General features: G+C 43.0%; 2 protein-coding genes across 2 annotated transcripts in view; one reads left to right on the top strand and one right to left on the bottom strand.

The window, feature by feature from the left end:
* tmtops2a (teleost multiple tissue opsin 2a) overlaps positions 1-19702 on the top strand; it is a gene marked incomplete at both ends in the record, with an annotated part of 29173 nt that extends 9471 nt beyond the window's left edge. The window contains 3 exons of the mRNA XM_084487980.1: positions 13898-14223; positions 18271-18504; positions 19667-19702. Coding sequence (XP_084344106.1) covers positions 13898-14223; positions 18271-18504; positions 19667-19702 — 596 coding nt within the window. The remainder of the gene's footprint in view (positions 1-13897; positions 14224-18270; positions 18505-19666) is intronic.
* Positions 19703-20424: 722 nt separating this feature from the next.
* Positions 20425-21551, bottom strand: part of LOC311369578 (beta-galactoside alpha-2,6-sialyltransferase 2-like) — a gene marked incomplete at its 3' end in the record, with an annotated part of 33649 nt that continues 32522 nt past the window's right edge. Inside the window, exon 5 of the mRNA XM_084487785.1 lies at positions 20425-20687. Coding sequence (XP_084343911.1) covers positions 20425-20687 — 263 coding nt within the window. The remainder of the gene's footprint in view (positions 20688-21551) is intronic.

The following is a 21551-nucleotide window of genomic DNA, read 5'->3' as shown; positions in this document are numbered from 1 at the left end:
AATATATAGGTATCTATATAATATAATATAATATATAATATCACAGCCAAAAGCTGTGTGCGCCTTCGGATGATATTATGAAATAAAGACTGCATCGGGTTCTTGGACGTCTCTGGTACTTCCACAACAAGTAAAGACTCGTAGTGGGGGTTATCTCGGCCAGAGTCCTGCATGGCCTGCACAATTTGGATAAAACGGGTGAAAAATAATGTACTGTGTCGGACATGGGTGCGAGTCGGGTCGGACAGCTGAACACAGCAGGTCGGTGGCGGGTTTTGCGATGGCGAGCGAGACTTTTCCGGTGCTGGATATGTTATTCAGTAGAGGAGGAGTCAACTAAAACCGTGTGGATGATGTGCTTTTTTTGCACAGCAATATAAAGCAGCACGCCAACACCAGCCAACACGGGTACGGCCGGGTGCGGGTTAGCAAAATAAGACCCGGGTACTGATTCTCGGCCATGGTGGAGAAAGAATTGGAGAAAGCAACTTTGGCTTTGACTCTCTAAGTCCAGATTGAACCACGACTTCAGATTGATGTGCAAGGACCAGAGACGTCGGAGAACCCGACGCAGTCGTTTATTCATAATATCATCCAGGCACACACAGCTTTTGTATTATATATATATTATATATTAAATTATAGATGTCTACATATTATATTATTTAGATATAGAGCTCCAATGATGCAGGACGATTCAAAAATATGACTTTTCTGACGTTTCTAACGATACAGCTTAATGCAAATGGGTGAAGTGTCCCTTTAAGCAGAGCCGTTATTCTCACAGTACACTTCACTCACTAATAGCTGACAAAAGGCTATGACACTTCTAAAATAAGCTATTTAAATAATTGCTCTTACCGACAGCACCTTTTAAGGTACTATGTGTCAGTGAACGTGAACATAGAGGTATGCACTTATAGGCACTTATAGACACTACAGACATTTCACCTGTTTTCCAGCAAAACCGATCTGGTTCAAATATAATCCAAATCGGCCCACACAGGCTGTTCTGTGTAATGGAGATTTGGGGAGGCATTTTAACTGAAATTTCAACCTCTTCATTCAATGGTTATTTAAAGAGATTTAGGTATGTAAAGATCCTTAACATACTCCCTTTAAAAGGAGTAACAGGATGCACATTGAGGAATATTTTAAGAACATTTTCTAAACATATCAACATTTCTGAATATAGGAAGATATTTCCAGTTACCTGTATCTGTATTCACAATAGTGGCTATGGATAAAAACATCTCCTACATGACCTACCACTATTTGCTGGACAGGACTAAATGCAAGATTTTTTAACAGCTTATCAGAGAGTCCAGTCCATTTGTGTCTAAACTTAACAAAGCAGGGATCAATACGTTTCATAAAATGACAATAACATTGACAGAATATATTCCATTAAACATTGGTGCAAAGCAGTGTGTACCATGGGGAATATGACACTGCTTTGCACCCACTCCATTTGAATCAACTTTAATCATATGTTGGTCTCACAGTTTGTCTCATTAACTTTTAGCTCATGTTTTACAAGAGAGACATGGAGCACGACGTTAAAACACATAATGCATAGCACGTATTTAACGGAGCATGCAGCATAGCATATAATGTACACATCAAAGAAACTACTGCATAGATCACACAGTACAGAACATAATATAGAACACAAAGCATTGAATACACAGCATAGAACATGCAGCATATAATTAAGCAATAGATCACGACAGGCTGTGGAATGTTCTCATTATACCACAGTTAAGGGGCGTTGTCCGTCCCGACGCACAGCAGAGGGACGGCGACCCCTTAACTGTGGTATAATGACTGTGGTATAATGAGAACATTTCACTCACGGTTACCTAAGTATGGTGAAATGAAAGTCATAGACACCCTCAATTTTGAAAAAACGAGAAAGTCGGAAAAGCATTTTTTTAACGAATACAAAAATGTAGTCCCTCCTGGCTGCCTGCAAAGTGTACGGTGGTTGCTATGCAACACACTGTAGCGTCCTTCAGAGAGAAGGCTAGAGATGGTAGCTTGGTTTGCCGGCAATTTAGCCTACTATCGAGTTCACTCACCGTGTGCCTATTGCTTTACATTTAACATTTCCACCCTCTCCAGCAATCAACATATTTTTAGGCTTCAGTGAACTATGCTATTGCTTTTATATATAAATAAACAACAGTTCAAGTTAGGCACAGAGTGATACGGAACTCCGTAAACAGAATGGGTGTCATAGCTGTGTGTATACACTCATTATACAACAGTTAGGAACCAATCAGATCGCTTGATTTAAGCCACCCGTTTTATAATATACAGCATAGAACACCTAGCATAGGCATAGGCGTCAGTTACGCTGGGGACGAGTCCCCACCAGTTTTCGTCAAGATTAATTTTGTACCCACCACTTAAAAAGACAAAAAACTTGAGTTTAATTATTATGGATTATTACACGGCTCTTCTCAGTGCTGTGGAATGCGCTGTTCACTTACATGGTCCTTCCCGACTTGCAGTGGTGAATTATTTTTCGATAATTGACCGTTGCATAATGTCCGCTGTCAAGGAAAGTGGCTGTGATTCACGTCTCTTGTATCACTCTGCAAGTAGTCCGGTAACTTATCAACCCCAGCGTATTTGGTTGCTAAGCAACGTCAACGTCTTTGGCGGACTATTTCTCTGCTGATCAACACTACGAATGGTAATAACAAATGAATTGTAAAAAGACACACAAAAAAGGCGCGATCGGGATTGTTGACGGGGCGGGGTGGTTGTTGACGGGGGGGCACGCGATTGGGATTGTTGACGGGGGGGGGCGCGCGATCGGGATTGTTGACGGGGGGTGCGCGCCCTAGGATGTTCATGTTTAATAGACATGTTTCATTTGGGCGCCCCCAACACATTTTGCCGCCCTAGGCAATCGCCTAGTTTGCCAATGGCAATCGCCGGGCCTGAGAACAAGCCCCTTCAGGGCGAGACACCTTCGCATCGCGCGGTGTCCGGTTCGCCCTGTCCGCCCTGTCGGGGCTTATTTCCCCGATAATGACCGGCGTTCTATAGATTATCCCTTTCTTATTTTTGTATGAGCTGCCAGCCTGGCTTGGACAATGAATGAGGTATTAATACCAATACTCTTTGGCTGGGATGCAATGATGAGGCATCAGACAATCAAGTAGTTTTAGCCTGACTACATGAAGGTAAAAAGCACCAGAGCAGTTTGGTTGTACCATGGACATAGAGAGCGATCACCTGTTGAACTAAATGGATGTGGCAGGCTACACCAGGGGATGCATCTGCAGGCCACTGCCACATAAATAAAGGTAAGATGCGATATTTATTGCTTAAGATTTGCTGGTACTGTGGTGAGGTGTTTTGTGTTTTTTTGCACTCAAGTGGTCGGCTGTTTTAACTCGATTGAAGTTAGCCATAGCCACCAAGTAGCCTAACTTATCCATGGTTTGCGTTCATACAGTGTTGGGTAGTGGAGATGACGATAGTGGAGTAATTAGTGGAATAACTGTGGTGGGGCGTGCATGAGTTTTGGTCAGAATGCCTGATGTAGATTGGATGGATGCGTGTTGTGAATTGAGAACAGCCAGCTCATGATGATGATACAGTGTTCAGCTGTGCAACAAATATCTTTTGCTTTTTCAATCTGTTTCGACATCTGTAGTGCTGTGTGTAGCCACACGTTTGCCCCTTCACAACTTAAACACGTAGTTAATTTGCTTTCCTAGCTCCTCTTTGTTTGTGTTGGTAGCTTTCCACTGTCGGTGGAAAAGCCACAATAGTGGGTCATAGAATATGTCCAATGCTTTTTGGAAACGCTTTCTTCATAAAACGTGTCAGACATCAGTTTTTTGTATACCTTTTATTGGGAGCGCACCTATGTTCCCCGGGTCCTATGTTCCCCGATCGCGACTGTATTTTTCGTAGGCGGAATCCGGAAAAGGTTCCGCCTCAAGCACTAGGATTGGACAGGCAGCCTGTCAGGCAAACTCACACACTGACTCCTCACCCTAAACCTAACCCTAACCATAACCGTAACCCTCACCCTAACCCTAACCCTAACCATAACCGTAACCCTAATATTCATGATTCTTCCGGATTCCACCTACAAAAAAAATATTCGCTCCCCGGTCACATACAAAGTGGGTAACATAGGACCCGGGGATGACACCCTTTTATTCATTAGTAAGCTACATGCGTATGCCGTCTTTCAGAACCTTTCATTACCTGCATTAAAGAGAAAAAAAAGATTGCATCCTCATTGTACCCAGCACTTCTGAAAATGCACTTTCGAATGCGTCTCTGTCCCCAGCACATTTCAAACCAAACTGACGCCCATGAGCATAGGGCACGCAGGCCGTTTCCGTGACACTGGTTGCCCTGGCTGCCTTTTGATCTGCGACCAGTAACCATTAACCTTATCAGCAGTAAAAATAAACGTATCTCTCTGGAATGTTTTTCCTGATTGTGCAGAATGTGCATTGATACCAGAGAGGTCAAGCATGTTGTAGAATACATTCAAAGGCCATCTTCTGCGTGTTCCCCCTTTCACCAGATAGCCCCTGGTCATCTTGTCTGTAACGTAATCAGCCACTCTTGTGGTATGGTTTCGGGTGGTTTTTGGAAGTAATCTACTGTCACCATCAATTGCTACTGTTCATTGCACTGCACTGAGTTGGGAGACATTTTATTTGCCTGGTACATTATGAGGCAGGCACGTAGCCACATTAGGGCCAACGTGGGCCAGTGCCACTATGATTGGCTGCTGGCCCACCCTATCAGATGTGCAAAATTTGGCAGTTTGAAAAAAAAAATAGCCCATATTAAAATGTCACACAAATGTGTGTGATAAATTGTGTATCAATAAAGTATCATTATGTTACAAATATTTACAGAAATGCTCTTTTTGTTAATTTTTAATATTCTGATTGGGTAAAGATAGGCGGCCGCAGTGTTCTGAGCCCAGACACCCAAAACGACTTGCTGGAGGCTGCCGCAGCTCTGCTGCTGCATGAAATTGAGTGTGTTAAATGAAAACAACAAAACATTCTATCTGTTGATCGCCGATTAATATGAAGACCAGGCAAAACGTGAGCTTGTAGCAGTCTGCATTCTGTATATTCACCGGGGAATAATTAAACAGGCAGTGGGTTGTGTTGCGACTGAAGACATGAGTGCAGCTGACATATCTCGCAAAATTCTCAAAGTGATCGAACCTCTGCAGCTCGACCCATCACTGCTGATTCAGGCTGGTGATGGGCATCTCTCTCCCTCTCCAACCCTCCCTCTGTTCCTCCCAATTCAGTGGCCACCAGGACGGATTTAGCTCCGAGTTCATCTCTCTCTCTTTCTCTCTGTCGCTTGCTCGCACACTGCACTCACACTCACATTCAGCACACACGCACGCACCGAATTGAAAATCCCCGAAAATCCCAGAAATGAACTCAATAGCCTTCTTTGTTAACAGAAGTTCCTTCTTCAGAATCAATGTTTTGGGTTCAGGCTGTACAGACATGCATGGATGATGCCTTTAATTCCCCCTGGGGGTTAATCGTCTGATCTGTGATGAAGTCACGTGTTGTTTAATCTTGGGAAAATTGCTGTACTGCCTATATCGAAATAAAAAAAATGTAATGTAAAAAATAGTGGCCCACCCTACTTCGCAAAAGTCCACCCTGTTGAAAAATCCTGGCTACGCTACTGTTATGAGGCATTTCAATACTTAATCAGAGTGGTTGGAAAGGGTTGTGGTTTGGAGCGAGTGTGCATTTTGGTATTTCTGCACGCTTTTCGTTCATTGTTCCGACCAAGGTAGTGGTGTGAGCCAAAACGTTGTTACATTTCCACCTAAAAAACTTTTAGTAGTATATATAATAGTATTGGTAAACTGTGTTTACTTTTTTGTTTAAGTCATATCAACTTTTAGGTGATGCGCATCAGGTAGCACAGCAGGACATTGTATGGAGGATAAAGACAGGGGTAAAACTGAGGTTTGAGTTTTTCAATCAGTCATGCTAACTTTAAGTGAAATGCAAATGCATGGTACATTTAGAATAATATATGCACTTTTGTCATATGCACTTTTAGGTGGTATGCAACAGGTAGCAAAGTGTGGGCAACATCATGTACGAACAATACGTAGAATAAAAGAAGATCAGGTCATCCGACTTAAATAGTTAGGGAAAGAGCTACAGGGTGGTCTGTTGGGCAACGACAACTGGACAACACAAAGAGACAGTCCAGCAGGACCAACGAGACCAGAGCTCTGGCCCTCCATGATGCCAAGGAGAAGGCAGAGGCAGAGCGGAGTCCCAGAGAAGGAACTTCGGTTCGGTTTCAGAAATAACCAAGGAAGAGGCGTGGGAATAGGCACTACAGAGGACAGCGGGTGAGGGGAGTGAAGCAGAGGGAGAGGTGGAGGCGTGTCCAGGCCCCGGAAGGGAAGAAGAGCAGTGTACGGAAAGTATCGCACCAGACATTGTATCCATGCATATTACACAAGCCATACGCTATTTAGAGTAGAAGGTAATAACTCTCCTGTTGGAACACGCCTTTTTCCAGTTAAAAAGAAGCAGCAACATCAAAGCGTGTTGGCTGCTAAAGTAGATGGTTTTTGGTGCGCTCCCGACGGCAAGCCATGCTTACCGGCCTGGCTTTTCCCTTATTTTAAGTTGGCACACCTTATCTTAAGTTGACACATTCGAGAGTCCACATGTCAAAAGGAGGAGGAGCACACTACAACATGGGTTTACCAAAGTAAACCAAAGTAAATAATAAGTCAAAAAAGTTTGTTCAAAGGTGTGTAGTATGTGCTTAGTGTACCATAGGCTGAATTGAGCACCAACTGCTCCATTCAATCACCTGATGATGGACTTTATAGAATTTACACCAGTGCTGTGTTCCAATATCCATACTTCCATGAGTACACTATCCGCACTCAGTGAGTGTGCAGATTTTCAGATGTCAGTGTTCCAAATCGAATACTCCATGGTGCACTGACCGGAAATCACGATCGGCTCGTCCCCCACTATAAACATCCCGCTTTGAACGGTGAACTCTTTACGCCTAGCAGATATAAAAAGCTATAAAAGCTCTAAAAACGACAAAATGACTCCATTAATGCAGGCTATGTGGAAAATGCACAGACGTTGGCTCAGCCTGGCGCCGCCTCTTCCTCTACCTAGCTAAGTAAGTTTCAGTACACTTCTTTTCGCCCCATACTTAATTGGAACACCCTACGTACTCAAACTAAGTATAGTAAGTACGGACAGTATGGATATTGGAACACAGCACTGAGCTACCAGAGGAGCCCCCAAAAGGACTATTGGAAGGAAGCCAAACGACAGCCTCCTTAAGCTCATAGCAACACAACAATAATGCACATACAGCCCTTCATTCAAGATAACAAACCCCAGTCATCATGGAGGACAATGGGAAAGAGAAGAAGACTACTGTTTCCGTTCTGGCACTGTAGAAGTACACAAGAAGTCCTCATATCTATTGAGCATGAAAAGCTTCAGAACCTTTTTCCAATGTGGAACATTGGAAAGAACATCCCAAAACGGTTTGGCATGTACATGAATGCTGCTGCATCAGCCATTGATTCACTCAGTAGGGTGTATTGATTACCCCTTGTGCCAGCGGTTGGGGGGTTACACACTAGAAGCAGTCTCCTTCCCAAAGACAACAACACCTTGTGAGAAAATCCCCAGGGAAGTCACTTAGGCTGAATTGGCCCTTGGCTGAATGGACCCTGTGGCCATATAGCACTCAGAAGGCAGAGAACGTTTGCTAGAAACTGCTCAATCGGTCCACAAGAAAACACCTAGACATACACAGGTCCCTGGCGCCAGTAATGCGTCACATTCAGTGACAGTGTCACATTCATTGACACTGTCACATTCAGTGACGCCCTTTAAGAATGGCTTCGTGCTGCTTTCACATCTTCTCAAAGAGTGATAACATTTAGAAACAGACGAAGCGGACTCAGCATGGGGTCGTTTTGATCTACGGTTGATTAAAGACTCAAAAGTTAGATATTCCCGGTCGGTTTGATTTCACTTTAAATTTGATACACTGTATGTGTGTTGAACTTTCTGGCAGCTGAGGTCGACATCACAATCGCTTTGATGTGTTTTTCAAATTGATTAGCATTAACACATTGAAGAAATTGTTTGGTTCGTTAGCTAAATATTTAGAAAATAACCTTCAGCTAGCCAAAGGTTGTGTCAACGATATTTGTTCAATGTTATTTTAAAAGGTGTTGATCTTATCATCTGTTTATTTCACATTTGTGTAGTTGCAATCATTTGGTGTCCCAGTGTTCAGAGGTGACTGATGCTCATCATTGGGTGCTGAGGACTTTAGAAGTCACACTAACGGGCTGTACAACAGTGAATTATGCATTACTGGGTGGTAGCCAAACACGACTCAAATCTGAACTAGGTGACCATTTCACCTCAACATTTGATTTAGTTCAACATTATGTAAGATATTGTCGTGAGTGTATTGATTTGTTAACGCCCATTGCTCAAAAAACCCACTGATGAAATCATTTCAAACAAACAAAGGATTGAGGAACTGCAACAACAGCCAAATTTGCCAGCATTAATAGCCTTTTAAGGTAATTTGGCCTCAAAGATGAGTTATATACCCTTGTTCCTACCTATTACCATGTATAAGTGTGTTTTTTTTTTTTAAACCCGCTAAGGGTAGGAATAGGCGATTGTTCTCTTCACCATTGCCGGTAGACGTGTATGCCTTTATTGCCTCTATTTGTTTCTGATGTGTCACGTTTAACGTCAGGAACGGGCACAGTGAAGAGGTATTTTGAGTGGTGCACTTCTGAGAGTCTTATCTCTTATTGTGGAAGAGAGTGGTTTACGTGTATCAGATGCTAGTTTTTATGGGGTCAGAACAGTCTCATTAATAATGAATGCACAGAGAAGGATTCACAAATGTATTTTGTGATTTATATATAAATTACTCTCTTCTCACAAACACATTTCTGATCCACACACAAATGTGTCTTGTTTTAAATAAATGTAATATAAATCCATAAATATATGAATTAAAAAAATACTTGCAATTTTCATCAAAAATGTATTTGGATGTTGTTACATTTATATACAAACTGTTAAACTTGAATTTACAAGACGCTTTTCATTTGTGTACTTGCATTTGTGTGTGAACTGGTCTGTATTTATATGTGGATTTTTGAGACTCCCCTGACAGGCTGGATTCACAAATGCATTTTTCCCATAGACATTTGGCCGAGAGACACGGGAGCCATGTGATTGGCTGAAAACGAGGCAGGCATCTGATTGGCTACAGAAAGTTCCTTGTTGAAAAAAATGCATTTGTGAATCCAGCCATGTCAGGGGAGTCTCAAAAATCCATATATAAATACAAAGCGTCAAAAAAAAAAAAAAGCGTCTTGTAAATTCAAGTTTAACAGTTTGTATATAAATGTAACAACATCCAAATACATTTTTGATGAAAATTGCAAGTATTTTTTAATTCATATATTTATGGATTTATATTACATTTATTTTAAACAAGACACATTTGTGTGTGGATCAGAAATGTGTTTGTGAAACTTATTTTTGTTTATGGATTTTACATTTATACTTGCCGATATCCATTTGTGTGTGCATTGAAATGTATTTGTGAGAAGAGAGTAATTTATATATAAATCACAAAATACATTTGTGAATCCTTCTCTGTGCATTCATTATTAATGAGGCTGTTCTGACTCCATAAGTTTTTGCCTGCTAGATATAGAGCATGCTAAAAAGGTTGGCGTTTTGACACATTCCCCAGCTTGCTTTGTGAAACTAGCTAAAAGCAAACCTGGACTTCAAATCATGTGTTGTGGAGAAAGCCACAACACATCAAATCACAATGGACACATAATGAGCAGCATGTGTCTCGAGACACGCGCTGCTCATTATGTGTTCATTGTGATTCTCCAGTGGCTACCACTGGTCACATCGGATGGCCCATAGGTTGCCAGGTTGGAAAAGAGGAATCAGCCATTTATTGCTATTTTTCATTGATTTCATTAATTTGTTAGATATTTGGATGAGGAAAAGTTACGTTAGAAGATGCTTACACTCAAATTGTCTGGAGTGAAATTGAATTGTTTTGAGAGAGAAAGAAATGCTGAGATTCTCTGAGACACTATTTCAAATAAAGGAATCCTAGTTCATGCAGAATGCAAGCAAACAGACACCGGGGCCAAAGATGACTTAGACATAAAGGGTGAAAACATTCTTACTCTTCTCACGTTTCCATTGCTCTGTTTACCACTGTGTGTGTGTGTGTGTGTGTGTGTGTGTGTGTGTCACTCAAAATGCCTTCTCCTCATACATCACTGAGATGTTGTTTTTCCAGGTTTGGTGATGATCAAAAAGGGAAGAGGTGGGGGGGGGGGGGGGGGTGGTCTCTGCCTTAAGTACAATTTAATTGCAAAAGATGTCGGGTGGAGGCTTTTATCTAAAGTGCCTGCATTTTCTGTTCAACTTTTCACATTGTTAGTGGAGCTATATAACATGTGTTTGATCGCTCTATGGATTTCCACACCTTGGGTGTCACTATTCAAATTCAGTGGACTGCGGCAGTCTTGTTCATAAATGGTCTTCATTAATATTGCGCTTTTATCCAAAGCGCTTTACAGTGTTGACTGACATTCATGCACACATTCATGCACACATTCACACACCGACGGCCATGGGCGTCATCAGGTTTTTGAGAGTGTGGGGGACATATTTAGACGGGGGGTCTGGGGGTCCTCCCCCAGAAAAAAATTTAAAGAAGTAGATGGAATTTCCCGCATTCTGGTGCATTTTACCATGTTTTTAGATTTAAAATGATCTCCCTCTTTCATTGATTTTCCTTGGAGCTGGCATGGTCTGAAATTACTGACTACTATTATGTTATATATATATATATATATATATATTTTTTTTTTAAACAGCCATTGAAAACGTTTACATGTCTTGATGATATATAGGCTAGGTTTTTTATACAACAATGTAGGCTATTAGGCACGAATATTTGATATTTGTGACTTTGAATATTGCTAATGCCAGAGAATGTCTCATAAGGGTGCTAACATTCTTATCAGAAAAGCTGGCTGTGTTTGGCCATGGAAGAACGCAATTAGCTTTTTGGCCACTCAATGGAAAACTTGGGCAACTTTACTTTTCACTCTCGTGTCGCTGTCGTTGATCCAACTCTCAACATAGGCTTGCTTCGGTCGGCTTCGGTGCGTGTTTTTTGCGTGATGCTGCTTTGTGTGTTAAAAAAAACAGGAAAACGCGGAGTGGATTTCTATTTATATGGGTATTCCCCCAACTGATAAAGTGGAACGGATTTGATTGTGAAGCGATGGAAAGAACGCTGGACTAATAGACCAGTCATGCACTAATATTTTTGATGGCAAATGTGGGGGGGTCGAAATGACTTTTTTTCAAGGGTGGGGGGGACGTGTCCCCCCCCAATTATATTATGGTGACGCCCATGCCGACGGCGGAGTCAACCATGCAGGGCGACAGCCAGCTCGCAGTTAGGGTGAGGCGTCTTGCATAGGGACACCACGACACTCCGCTAGGAGGAGCCAGGGATCGAACCAACAACCTTGCAGTTACCAGCCAACCCGCTCTACCTCCTGAGCTAATGCCGTTCATCGTGAACCTTAATTCCTTCCCCTTGGCCCTGCTTGGTCTGATGGTTTTTTTCATTTGCAAGATGGTGATGGTGTCCCAAGGCTGTGATATAGCCGCTCCTCGTTAAATCGGTTTAATTCGAAAAACCATTCTCACCAGCCCCGTTCCCACCGGGATTAACAGGACACGTGTCACGTGTTTCTCTTTGTAGAGACGTGGTTCTCTTTGTAGTCTTTGCAATTAATCACGACACGTGTCATAGTGACATCAATATGAGGTTTTTCTGCAGATTTTTATTATTGCTTCTTATTATTATAGATTATTACAGTCTTCGGTACACATATTCAGTGATTCAAAAACAGAAAGATCAGTCTATCTATCTTTGTGTCTTCATTCTATTATTCATCATGCCTCATCTTTGTGTCGTTTGTTTTTCTGCAGTTGTATACCTTTACAGCTCCTCATCTTTGACTGTGCTTTAGTTTCTTATTGGAGTTGTTTAAGTATCAAATTACTTATTATTGTGATACACAATGTGATTATTGGTCCATCAAACCCATATATAAATAACATAAATACCAATACATGAAATCCTGAAAGCTCAACACACATCAGGCCCCAACCCTCAACATTGAGATAATCTGCTTGTAGAAGGATCTTAAAATGGTCTTAAAATTGTAAACACATTCTGCAATTCAAAAACCTAATTTTACAACATGCATGGTTGTAGATAAATAGATTAATATGATAATTGTCCGTTTTCTCCTTATAAATATTTTGCCCTAATAACCTTACTTATTGTGGATACTTTTTACTTTTTACACAATATATGCTTATATCTATCTCTATTAATAATATATTCTACGTTTCAGCGAAAAAAATAACCCTTGTTTTTATAATTCCCCATAACGAATGAAACTCTCTCAGAGTGCCAAACCAAACCGCCAATTAGGGCGAGCGACATTCCCCTCTGTTCCGCTGTGACCAACGAGACCCCCTCCCCGCACGGGGGTCACGTTTCGGTCGGAGGGCAGGAAACACGGCGTTCAGGCTAATTATCTCAGAGCGCCAGCTAATCGCTAATTTATTCCCGCTCCCAAGATCATGGCATCGTGTCCGATAGCCGTCCTCTTCGGGGAATGGCTACTCCGCAGAATCGTACAGATTTTCTTGTGGTTCCCTGAGACTTGTCTGTGCTTCTGTGTGCAGAGCTCATCGTAAAACGCCACATTTGCTTCATTAGTGCAACAAATTAAGGGTGGGATTTCAGGGTTATTATCTCGCTACGATGTAAATTCGCAGAAAGTGCTATCCTCTATTTCCGAAAGTACATTAAAATAACGACCTAACGTAAATGAGTAGGCATCCGATGTCGCTGGGTTGGATTTGAGCACTGCATGTGAATGTTAATCTCTTGCAGCTTGAGTGGTTTACTCCTTATCTGACTTATTTCTCCCCTCGTCTGGCCATGGTCTGTGAGAGAGGTTGCGGGATTAGGCCACCCCTTTGAAGATTGTAGGAAAAAAGTTTGCTACCCTTTGCAAAAAGAGCCCCATGTTGGCAACCTGAAGTGGACACATACCTACCGTTACATTCACACTCACTCTTTCACTAAGGAAAGATGTATTTGAGCAAAACAATACAATCACTTTCCTGGTACGGCTTGACAGCCCGCTTGTGATCATGCAGGGAAAAGAAAAACCTTTTAAACGTTTAAATTGTGACAAACTGAGAAGCGAGGCTGCACAACAGCCGTTGCGACGTCATTTGCCGCGATTAAGGCAATGTCTCACAGACACACGCACACACACACGATTCCCTTAGCTTTCCTCTTCTTGAAAGTAGGCGGTTCTTTATTCTGCGATTCATCATGCCTCTTTGTGTCATTTGGCTTCTGCGTTTGTCACGTTCACAGCTCTTCATCTTTGACTGTGCATTCTTTTTTTATTGGAGTTGTTTAAGTATAAAATTAGATATTTATGTGGTAAACAACGTGATTATTGGTCCATACATAACTTACATTAACAATACATGAAACCCTCAGCTCAGCGCTCAGGACTCCAACCCTCATCATTCAGACGATCCACTGGTAGAGAAATCATAAAATATAAAAAGGAGTCTAAACAGCCCTCTCTCCCTCCCCCTTCTCACTCCCTCTCCATCTTTCTCTCTCTCTCTCTCTCTCTCTCTCTCTGTGTCTCTCTCCCGTCCCCCGACAGGCATCGTGTCGCTGGTCTCCCTGGCGCTGCTCTCCTACGACCGCTACAGCACGCTCACCGTGTACAACAAGCGGGCGCCCGACTTCCGCAAGCCCCTGGTGGCCGTGGCGGGCGCCTGGCTCTACTCCCTGCTGTGGACTGTGCCCCCCCTGCTGGGCTGGAGCAGCTACGGCCTGGAGGGCGCCGGCACCAGCTGCTCCATCACCTGGACCGAGCGCAGCCCCCGCTCCCACTCGTACATCGTGTGCCTCTTCCTCTTCTGCCTGGCCGTGCCCGTGCTGCTGATGATGTACTGCTACGCCCGGCTGCTCTACGCCGTCAAGCAGGTACGGGGGAGAGACGGACGGACGCGGAGGCCTTCCTGCTGGGTGGTGATGATGTGGTCAGGAGAGAGAGAGAGGGGTGGAGAGAGGGGTGTTTGGAGTTGTGGGCCTCTCCGCGAGTCTTTTCTCCTCGCGCGTTCAACGTTTTTTTTTATTTTATTTTACATGATGAAAGGTTAATATTACTGGCATCCGACTTAAAATGATACATTTAATTTTAGCAGGGCTTAAGTTGCGCACAAACACACACACACACATACACACACACACACACACACACACACACACACACACACACACACATCCTCGGGTCTAGGTTGCACGACAAACACACTCGCCCGAAAGAAATTCTAACCCACAAATGTACCAAATATTAGTATTATAATATTATTATTGACTCACCACATCAAGAGACAAGTCCATTTTTTAACAGTGTTTTGCTAGCTACAGGATACATGAACGAGGGTTACTCACTTTATTTACCAGGCTGGAGGGAGATTTTGATGCTATGGGCTTAATCAGGCGCACATATTTGGACTCAATTTCCACATCCGGGTTTAAAAAAGGTATACGGCTAGGTAAGTGCCCTGACTGAGTATTCCCAAGGGAAATACTCACAACATTAGAGACACAGGTTTGCACACTCATGAAAGGCAAAGACGTGTTGTTTCCAATTACAAAATCGTTCTTGAACACCTTCTTGGCTCTCGGCTGTGAACCTGTCCAGCTGTCCAATCACCATAGAGATAAGAGAAATAGCTCTCTTATCTGCGAGCTATTTAAGATACAGCTTCATGGAAACGCCCGGTTTTGGAATCCTCAGCTATCTTCTAGTGTCAAAGTCGTTTGCTTGGTTTAACCATTATGATCCGACTATAATACGTTTGCCTGTTCACTTCTGTTGCTGTTGCAGTGTCGTGATGTGAGAATTGTGTGAGACTGAAGGTGAAAGTGTGTGCCAAACACCAGAAGTGTGAGAGGTGGAAACCGTGCTTGAACAACAGACCAGGCCAAGCATTTGCACGGACATCTTCAGGAATGCGTTTATTTAGTTCCCTTAAGTCTGTTTACACCTCATCAATTATTTCTGAATCTCTATCTGTACATTATGTACAAAAGCAAATCCATTTTCCTTTTCACCATTTCATTCAAACAGTTATCAGTTTGAGAAGTTCTTGGTCCTTTTTGAGCCCTTTTCTTAGAACAATCTGTTTTTTGTGCACTTTCCTTAGTCTCCAGCTGCAATACAATCAAATGTACTTTATTCTTCCAGAAAGGACACACACACACACACACACACACACACACACACACACACACACACACACGTATAGTCAATAGCTAGTAAAGAGTGAAGCAGCCACGTCTCTTTAAGTGCTTGCAGCAAATCGCATCACCACTAAAGCTGTCTTCTGCCAGGCATAACATTGATTAATCACTCCACTGATAAGTGGCTCTGTGTTTTATAAAACCACTGCTGACCTAGGGCACTCCCCTTTTCTGAAGACTGGCCTTTTACAAGAAAGGTGACTTTCATGTAATTCATTTTTTTCATGTAATTTTTCATGTAATCATTTTGGGGTCACTTCCTATAACCTTCAACTACATTTTGTAGTCAATAGATATTGTGACTTTAAAAGTAACATTTTAAATATATATTTTATGGAGAGGAAAAAGGAAAAAATGAAAAAGCCAACGTTGTACCTGCTGTATTTCTGACAGTGTCTGGCTATCTGTTGTGGATGTAATGCGTGTCAGTGTGAGCCATATTAATATCAGCATATGTTATGATGAGCATGCTGTGAATCTGCAGTGGTCATTACGACCTTTACCGACAGCACCTTTAAAAGTATACAAATATACAAACAGGTAAGGAGGCAATGGTGAACATGCCATACCTACAAGTCCTTGTAGGTATAGTAAAGCAAGACCTGTGTGCTCAGACTTCAACAAACATCTACCCCTGAACTCACACTCTGCAGTGCCAATCCATATATCTCTAGAACGGCGCAATAACACCTTGGATATGTGGACCAGTGGAGGCTTCTCTAGTGAGGAGAGGGAGGAAGATCCTCCTTAACATTGTTGAGAATAAAAAGTGTAGATTGCCCAGACTACTGTAATGAATTAATGCCCTTAAATATGCCTTTGTATATGTAATGTTCGTTTCCCTGGGTACAGGGATCTTAGCACCCCCTATCGCCTATTGAATATTACTTTGAGGAGGACGTTCCTCCCTCAGCCTCCATTGACTGCCATTCATTTCTCGGGAACTACTGGCGGCCGGTGGATAACATGGGGGTCAATGGGAGAGAGGAGGAAAGTCCTCCTCTGAGTGGGTGGGACTAGCTAAGGGATCTGAATCGCGTCAACGTCTATTCACAAATAGGCTGGAGCCCTGGCTGCGCTATAAACCAATAAGCAGGAGCCCTGGCTGTGGAGCAGCCCGGAGGGAGGGTTTATCCCCTCAAGTCTCTAGGCTACGAGAACCAACGAACCCGCTTGTATGCCTCGTTTCCACCGAGCGGTGCGCTACTGTTCGTTGCGGTACAGTGCGGCTCTGTTCACTGGCGTTTCCACTGAGCAGTGCGGTTTGTGCGGCTCGGTTCGCTTATATTGGCGTTTCCACTGCCAAAAGTCTGCCGAAATAAACGCTCTGAGACCTTATTTTTCAGTACTCCACCATTGGGTTACCAAGCCGTCTGAAAGGGTGGCGAAAACGTGGAGTTACACTCGCCGTTATTCTAAAATCACTTAAAAAATATCCCATTTGGTATGACCAGGTCACTAATATCTTTGCAACGCAAACAGCGAGGAGGATTGACTTGATCTATAAATGAAGTCCCTCAATCTTATTTGGCTTAACACCATGACCAACATTCTGAAACATCCATTAAAATCCACATTTGCCTCAAACAATGTTAGGCTTACAGCCCATGCCAATAGTTGTGAGATTATGTTCTTGTTGTTCTTTTAATTGTTTGTTACTCTGACCATTCTGTTTAATATTGTGGAAAGGATGTTAGTGAATGATTCAGAGCATGATGTATTTTAAATGGAATCACTTTTGGTCTTGTGTCTTCTTTTTTCTTAAAACATGTGTAGCTGAAAGTAAACATAACCAAATTACAACCAATAGCTTCAGTCATTGAGGGCAAATATAGGCCCAATGATAGGCCCAGATTTTTTTATTTAGTTTTACAAATCAAGAGTAGGCCTGATTTGACTAATTGGCTTTGCATCCTTTCCTTCTGCCCTTGTAGTCCAAGACATGCTGCCCACCAGCTTTCAAAGTACAATGCTGCCACTGGTGGATTTGTATAAATTTTATTAACATCATTATCCCTCCCTACTATTTTGTAGTTCACCAAAACACCCTGAAACAACTTGATTATCACATACTTATGCCACCATACGTCACTAACAATGCAAGCAGGCCAATGGCAACCAAGCGCGCAGTCCTTCCTCCCTCACTTTAAAAACCACCAGCCACCACTGATGTGGACTCATATCAACAATGTCCTTTGACCAATTTTGATACTGAAGGATAAATGGACGATAGACCATTTTAATGCCCGCAGCTCATTCTGAACCCAGTGAAGCGACTTTGTACAGATGGAACGGACATTTGGACCGGAAGATGAACCTCAAGTGCAAATGTCAGCAGTCTGAGTTACCTCACCAAATGTAGTCCTGCTTGTCTTGTGTCCTCTTCATCAGTATCAGGGGAGCTGCACTGTCCTGGAAAGAAAGTGCTGTAAAGTTCAGTGCACTTTATCCAGAAAAAACGCAGCTCTCCTGTTTACTTGTATTATTTTATTACATTTATAACCTTGACGTATGATCCAAAGCCCAATGCACAACATATAGAAAGTTTAACATTCACTTCGCCCACCCAGCTAGCGCTCAGAACCAAGATGGCCACCGCCTTTAGAACCAAGATGGCCGCCCACTGACTACAAAGAACCACAGCGCCTACGACACCTAAAGACCCCAAAAATAACCGAAACCTTTTTGACTCTCAACCCCCCCCACCCTCCCCTGCCACAGGTGGGCCGGATCCGGCGGTCTGCGGCGCGGCGGAGGGAGTTCCACATCCTGTTCATGGTGCTCACCACGGTGGTGTGCTACCTGCTGTGCTGGATGCCCTACGGCGTGGTGGCCATGATGGCCACCTTCGGCCGGCCAGGGATCATCACGCCGGTGGCCAGCGTGGTGCCCTCCATCTTGGCCAAGAGCAGCACAGTCATCAACCCGCTCATTTACATCCTCATGAACAAGCAGGTGAGAAGAATAAAATGCTAAAATAAATACATGTTTATTGTGTTTTTGTTTCGTGACTTACTCCCTGTGCTGGTTGAGCAACATTAGCTGAATCTAGAACATACGAGCATTAGCAGTAGCTTGTTATTTTCAGGCGTTATTACACTTCAGATTTCACCGTCAACCAGCTCATTTACATGAGAAGAGTAAAATACTAAAATATGTATTGGTAAATGTAAACTGGACTGCATTTATATAGCGCTTTTATCCAAAGCACTATTGCTTTGGATAACAATATTGCCTGACATTCACCCATTCATGCACCGATTCATTGCTCAGGGACACCTCGACACTCACAACCTTTTACCAGTCAACCCGCTCTACCTCCTGAGCTTCTGCCGCCCTAAATCTAAATTTTGACGTTTGTTAATGTTTTTGTTTCGTGACTTACTTCCTGTGCTGGTTGATCAACATTAGCTGTTTCTATAACATAGAGCATCAGCAGTAGCTTATGATCAGGCGTTATTACACTTCAGATTTGTCCGTCAAATGTGTGTGAATTGTGAACACAGCTAACGATAAAGATGACATAACAAAACCCAGTGGGCTGTAGGTTTAAAATCAGTTGTTTGTTTTTTATTAGTGACATCATTGAAACATAAATTAAAGTGCAAGGTTAACTGGTGCCTTAAGTGTTGAAAGAGACTGGCAACAAGCTCTCGGTAGCAGCTTAACCACATCTGAAGCCAGCATTATAGGTTCCCTTTTCAAAAGAACATTTAGCTGGCAACAAGTTATCGGCAGCAACCTAACCACATCTCGAAGCTAGCACCATGAACAAATTACAATCTCTGCGGTGAAGGAAGACAAAGCATCACTCTGTGTAACGCATAGACTTGTACACTCTTTGAGTGGAAGTCAGGCCCCTTAGTGCAACAAGTTCACTTTGTGAGAAAATAACACTCTTAACAGCAGCACACACAGGTCTGTTTGGCACACACAGGTCTGCTCATATTTGGGAAACAACCTCCCAATTTCCCAAAAAATGTAATCCACCCTGGTGACGTCACAAAACCATCTGGTACCAGGGGAAAAACAACAAACACAATTTAGTCATCCAGGTCTGTTGCTTTCAACAAACATCCCAATAATAACACAACAATCACACTTTGTGTGATTCAAGGTTCTAGATTTAAAGGGAATTCTGTGTGGAAGTTGAAGGTGGTAATTATTAATATAATAATAATAACTATTCATATAATATGCTGCATATTATTATTTTATTATTGTGGTTTCTTTATCTAATGTCTGTTTGTAACCATTTTGTCTTTTGTAACCATACATTTAAGGCCATCATATTGTTTGTTGAATTGGAAAATGAAACGTAATAGTTCTGTACATCCCTGAAGCCTCCTGACTGTATGAAAGTGGTCTTTTTCCGGTTCCACAAAGACCATGGACCCCGGCTCACTGGGGTCTTTCGGAAGAGATTGTGGGCGACATCCATCCATCCTTATCACAAAAGGTGTAAACACAACGCAGCCGTCCAAAAAAGTGGCCGAAGTTATCGAACTTGTGCTTCATGATAAATTCATGAATTGAACAATGAGACAGATTACACTCCCCTAAAAGGACTAAACGTGTTAGATCCGTCCGCGTTATCGGACGTCACGTTATGTCGATGTGCGTCACAGTGAAAGGAAGTGTACTTTTGTGTAAAAATACGCCCCCAAAAAAAGGTCTCCTTGGAGGCGTCCTCTGAACCAATCGACACGTCGACTCTCCTCTCCATCACCTCCTTGTCCTCCGTTGAAACTTCCAACGCAAAAAAACGTTTTCGCATTTTCAGTCTCGGCGACTTTTTTCTCACCTTCATCGCCCACGTTTAATGTCACGGCGTCCCCCCGGGGTCGATGGGGGGGGGGAGGGGGGGTCAACAGGTCACGGCTGGGCGGTCGGCGCCGGGCAGCCGCCGGAGCCGAACCCCTGCAGGGTGACGCGACCTTTGACCCGGAGGTCCTCGCAGGTCCCGGCGTTCATGCGCTGCAGCAGCTGCTTCTCGTAGAGCAGCGGGTGGTAGGCGCCCAGTGTGCACGCCGCGTCGTAGAACTCCTCGTAGTAGTGGCACAGGTCCGTCTGCCGCGCCGACGGCACGTACTCGTAGACGTGCACCTGGCGGCACAGCGCCATCATCAGCACTGTACCTGCAGGGGGGGGGGGGGGGGGCACACGTCCCTGGTTGAAGTGTATGAAACGATGGGCCTACGGTGTCTGTCTGTCTGTCTGTCTGTGTGTGTGTGTGTGTGTGAGAGTGTGTGAGTGTGTGTGTGTGTGAATCAAGTATATTTAAAATGTCCTGAAATTAGACAGCGATGACATTTCCTGTAGATTAAGGACATTCCTCAACGGCCTTTGCCAATAGTCTCTCACACACACACACACACACACACACACACACACACATATCTAACAACACCTCGTGCTCGTGTGTGTGCGTTTGTGTTATAATGTTATCATTTTAGAATTTCCTTTATCTTTTAAACATTAGTTTAAAATACATGATATACTTTATATACTTTGTACTAGACTTTGTTTCATTTGAAATGTGTGTACATAACACAATCATTTATTTTATCATTCAGAGCCGGTCAGTGCAGTCAGTTTGAATGAATTAAAAATATAGTTGGTGTTTAGTTGTATAGCCTTTGCCCAGCGATAAATTAACTCTACTGATTGCCAGAACAGACACAATAAATAAAAAGAACAAAAAACATTGCACACTTTGTAGATTAGTCTCAATGAGATTCACAACGCGGTGGGCTCAGTTTGCTTGGCTGGGCTGGTCTTCAGAAGGCATGTATATGATGGCCCCAGAGGGATTCAAACTCCCAACCCTCTGCTCTACAAGCCGAGCTCCATAGAAGCGCTAGGACGCTGTGTTTGCAGGAAAAGGCTCAGACAGTGCTGAGCTTTAGGAACAGGCTTATGAGTGTGACTGGATTATTCTTCATGGAATGGTTGTTTTAGCCTCTGTGTGTGTGTGTGTGTGTGTGTGTGTGTGCGTGTGT

The sequence above is a fragment of the Micromesistius poutassou genome (assembly GCF_964030765.1).
Source record: "Micromesistius poutassou genome assembly, chromosome: 24".
Classification (NCBI taxonomy): Eukaryota; Metazoa; Chordata; class Actinopteri; order Gadiformes; family Gadidae; genus Micromesistius; species Micromesistius poutassou.
Note: the sequence above shows the minus strand (reverse complement) of the source record. Positions and strands in the feature narration are given on the sequence as shown.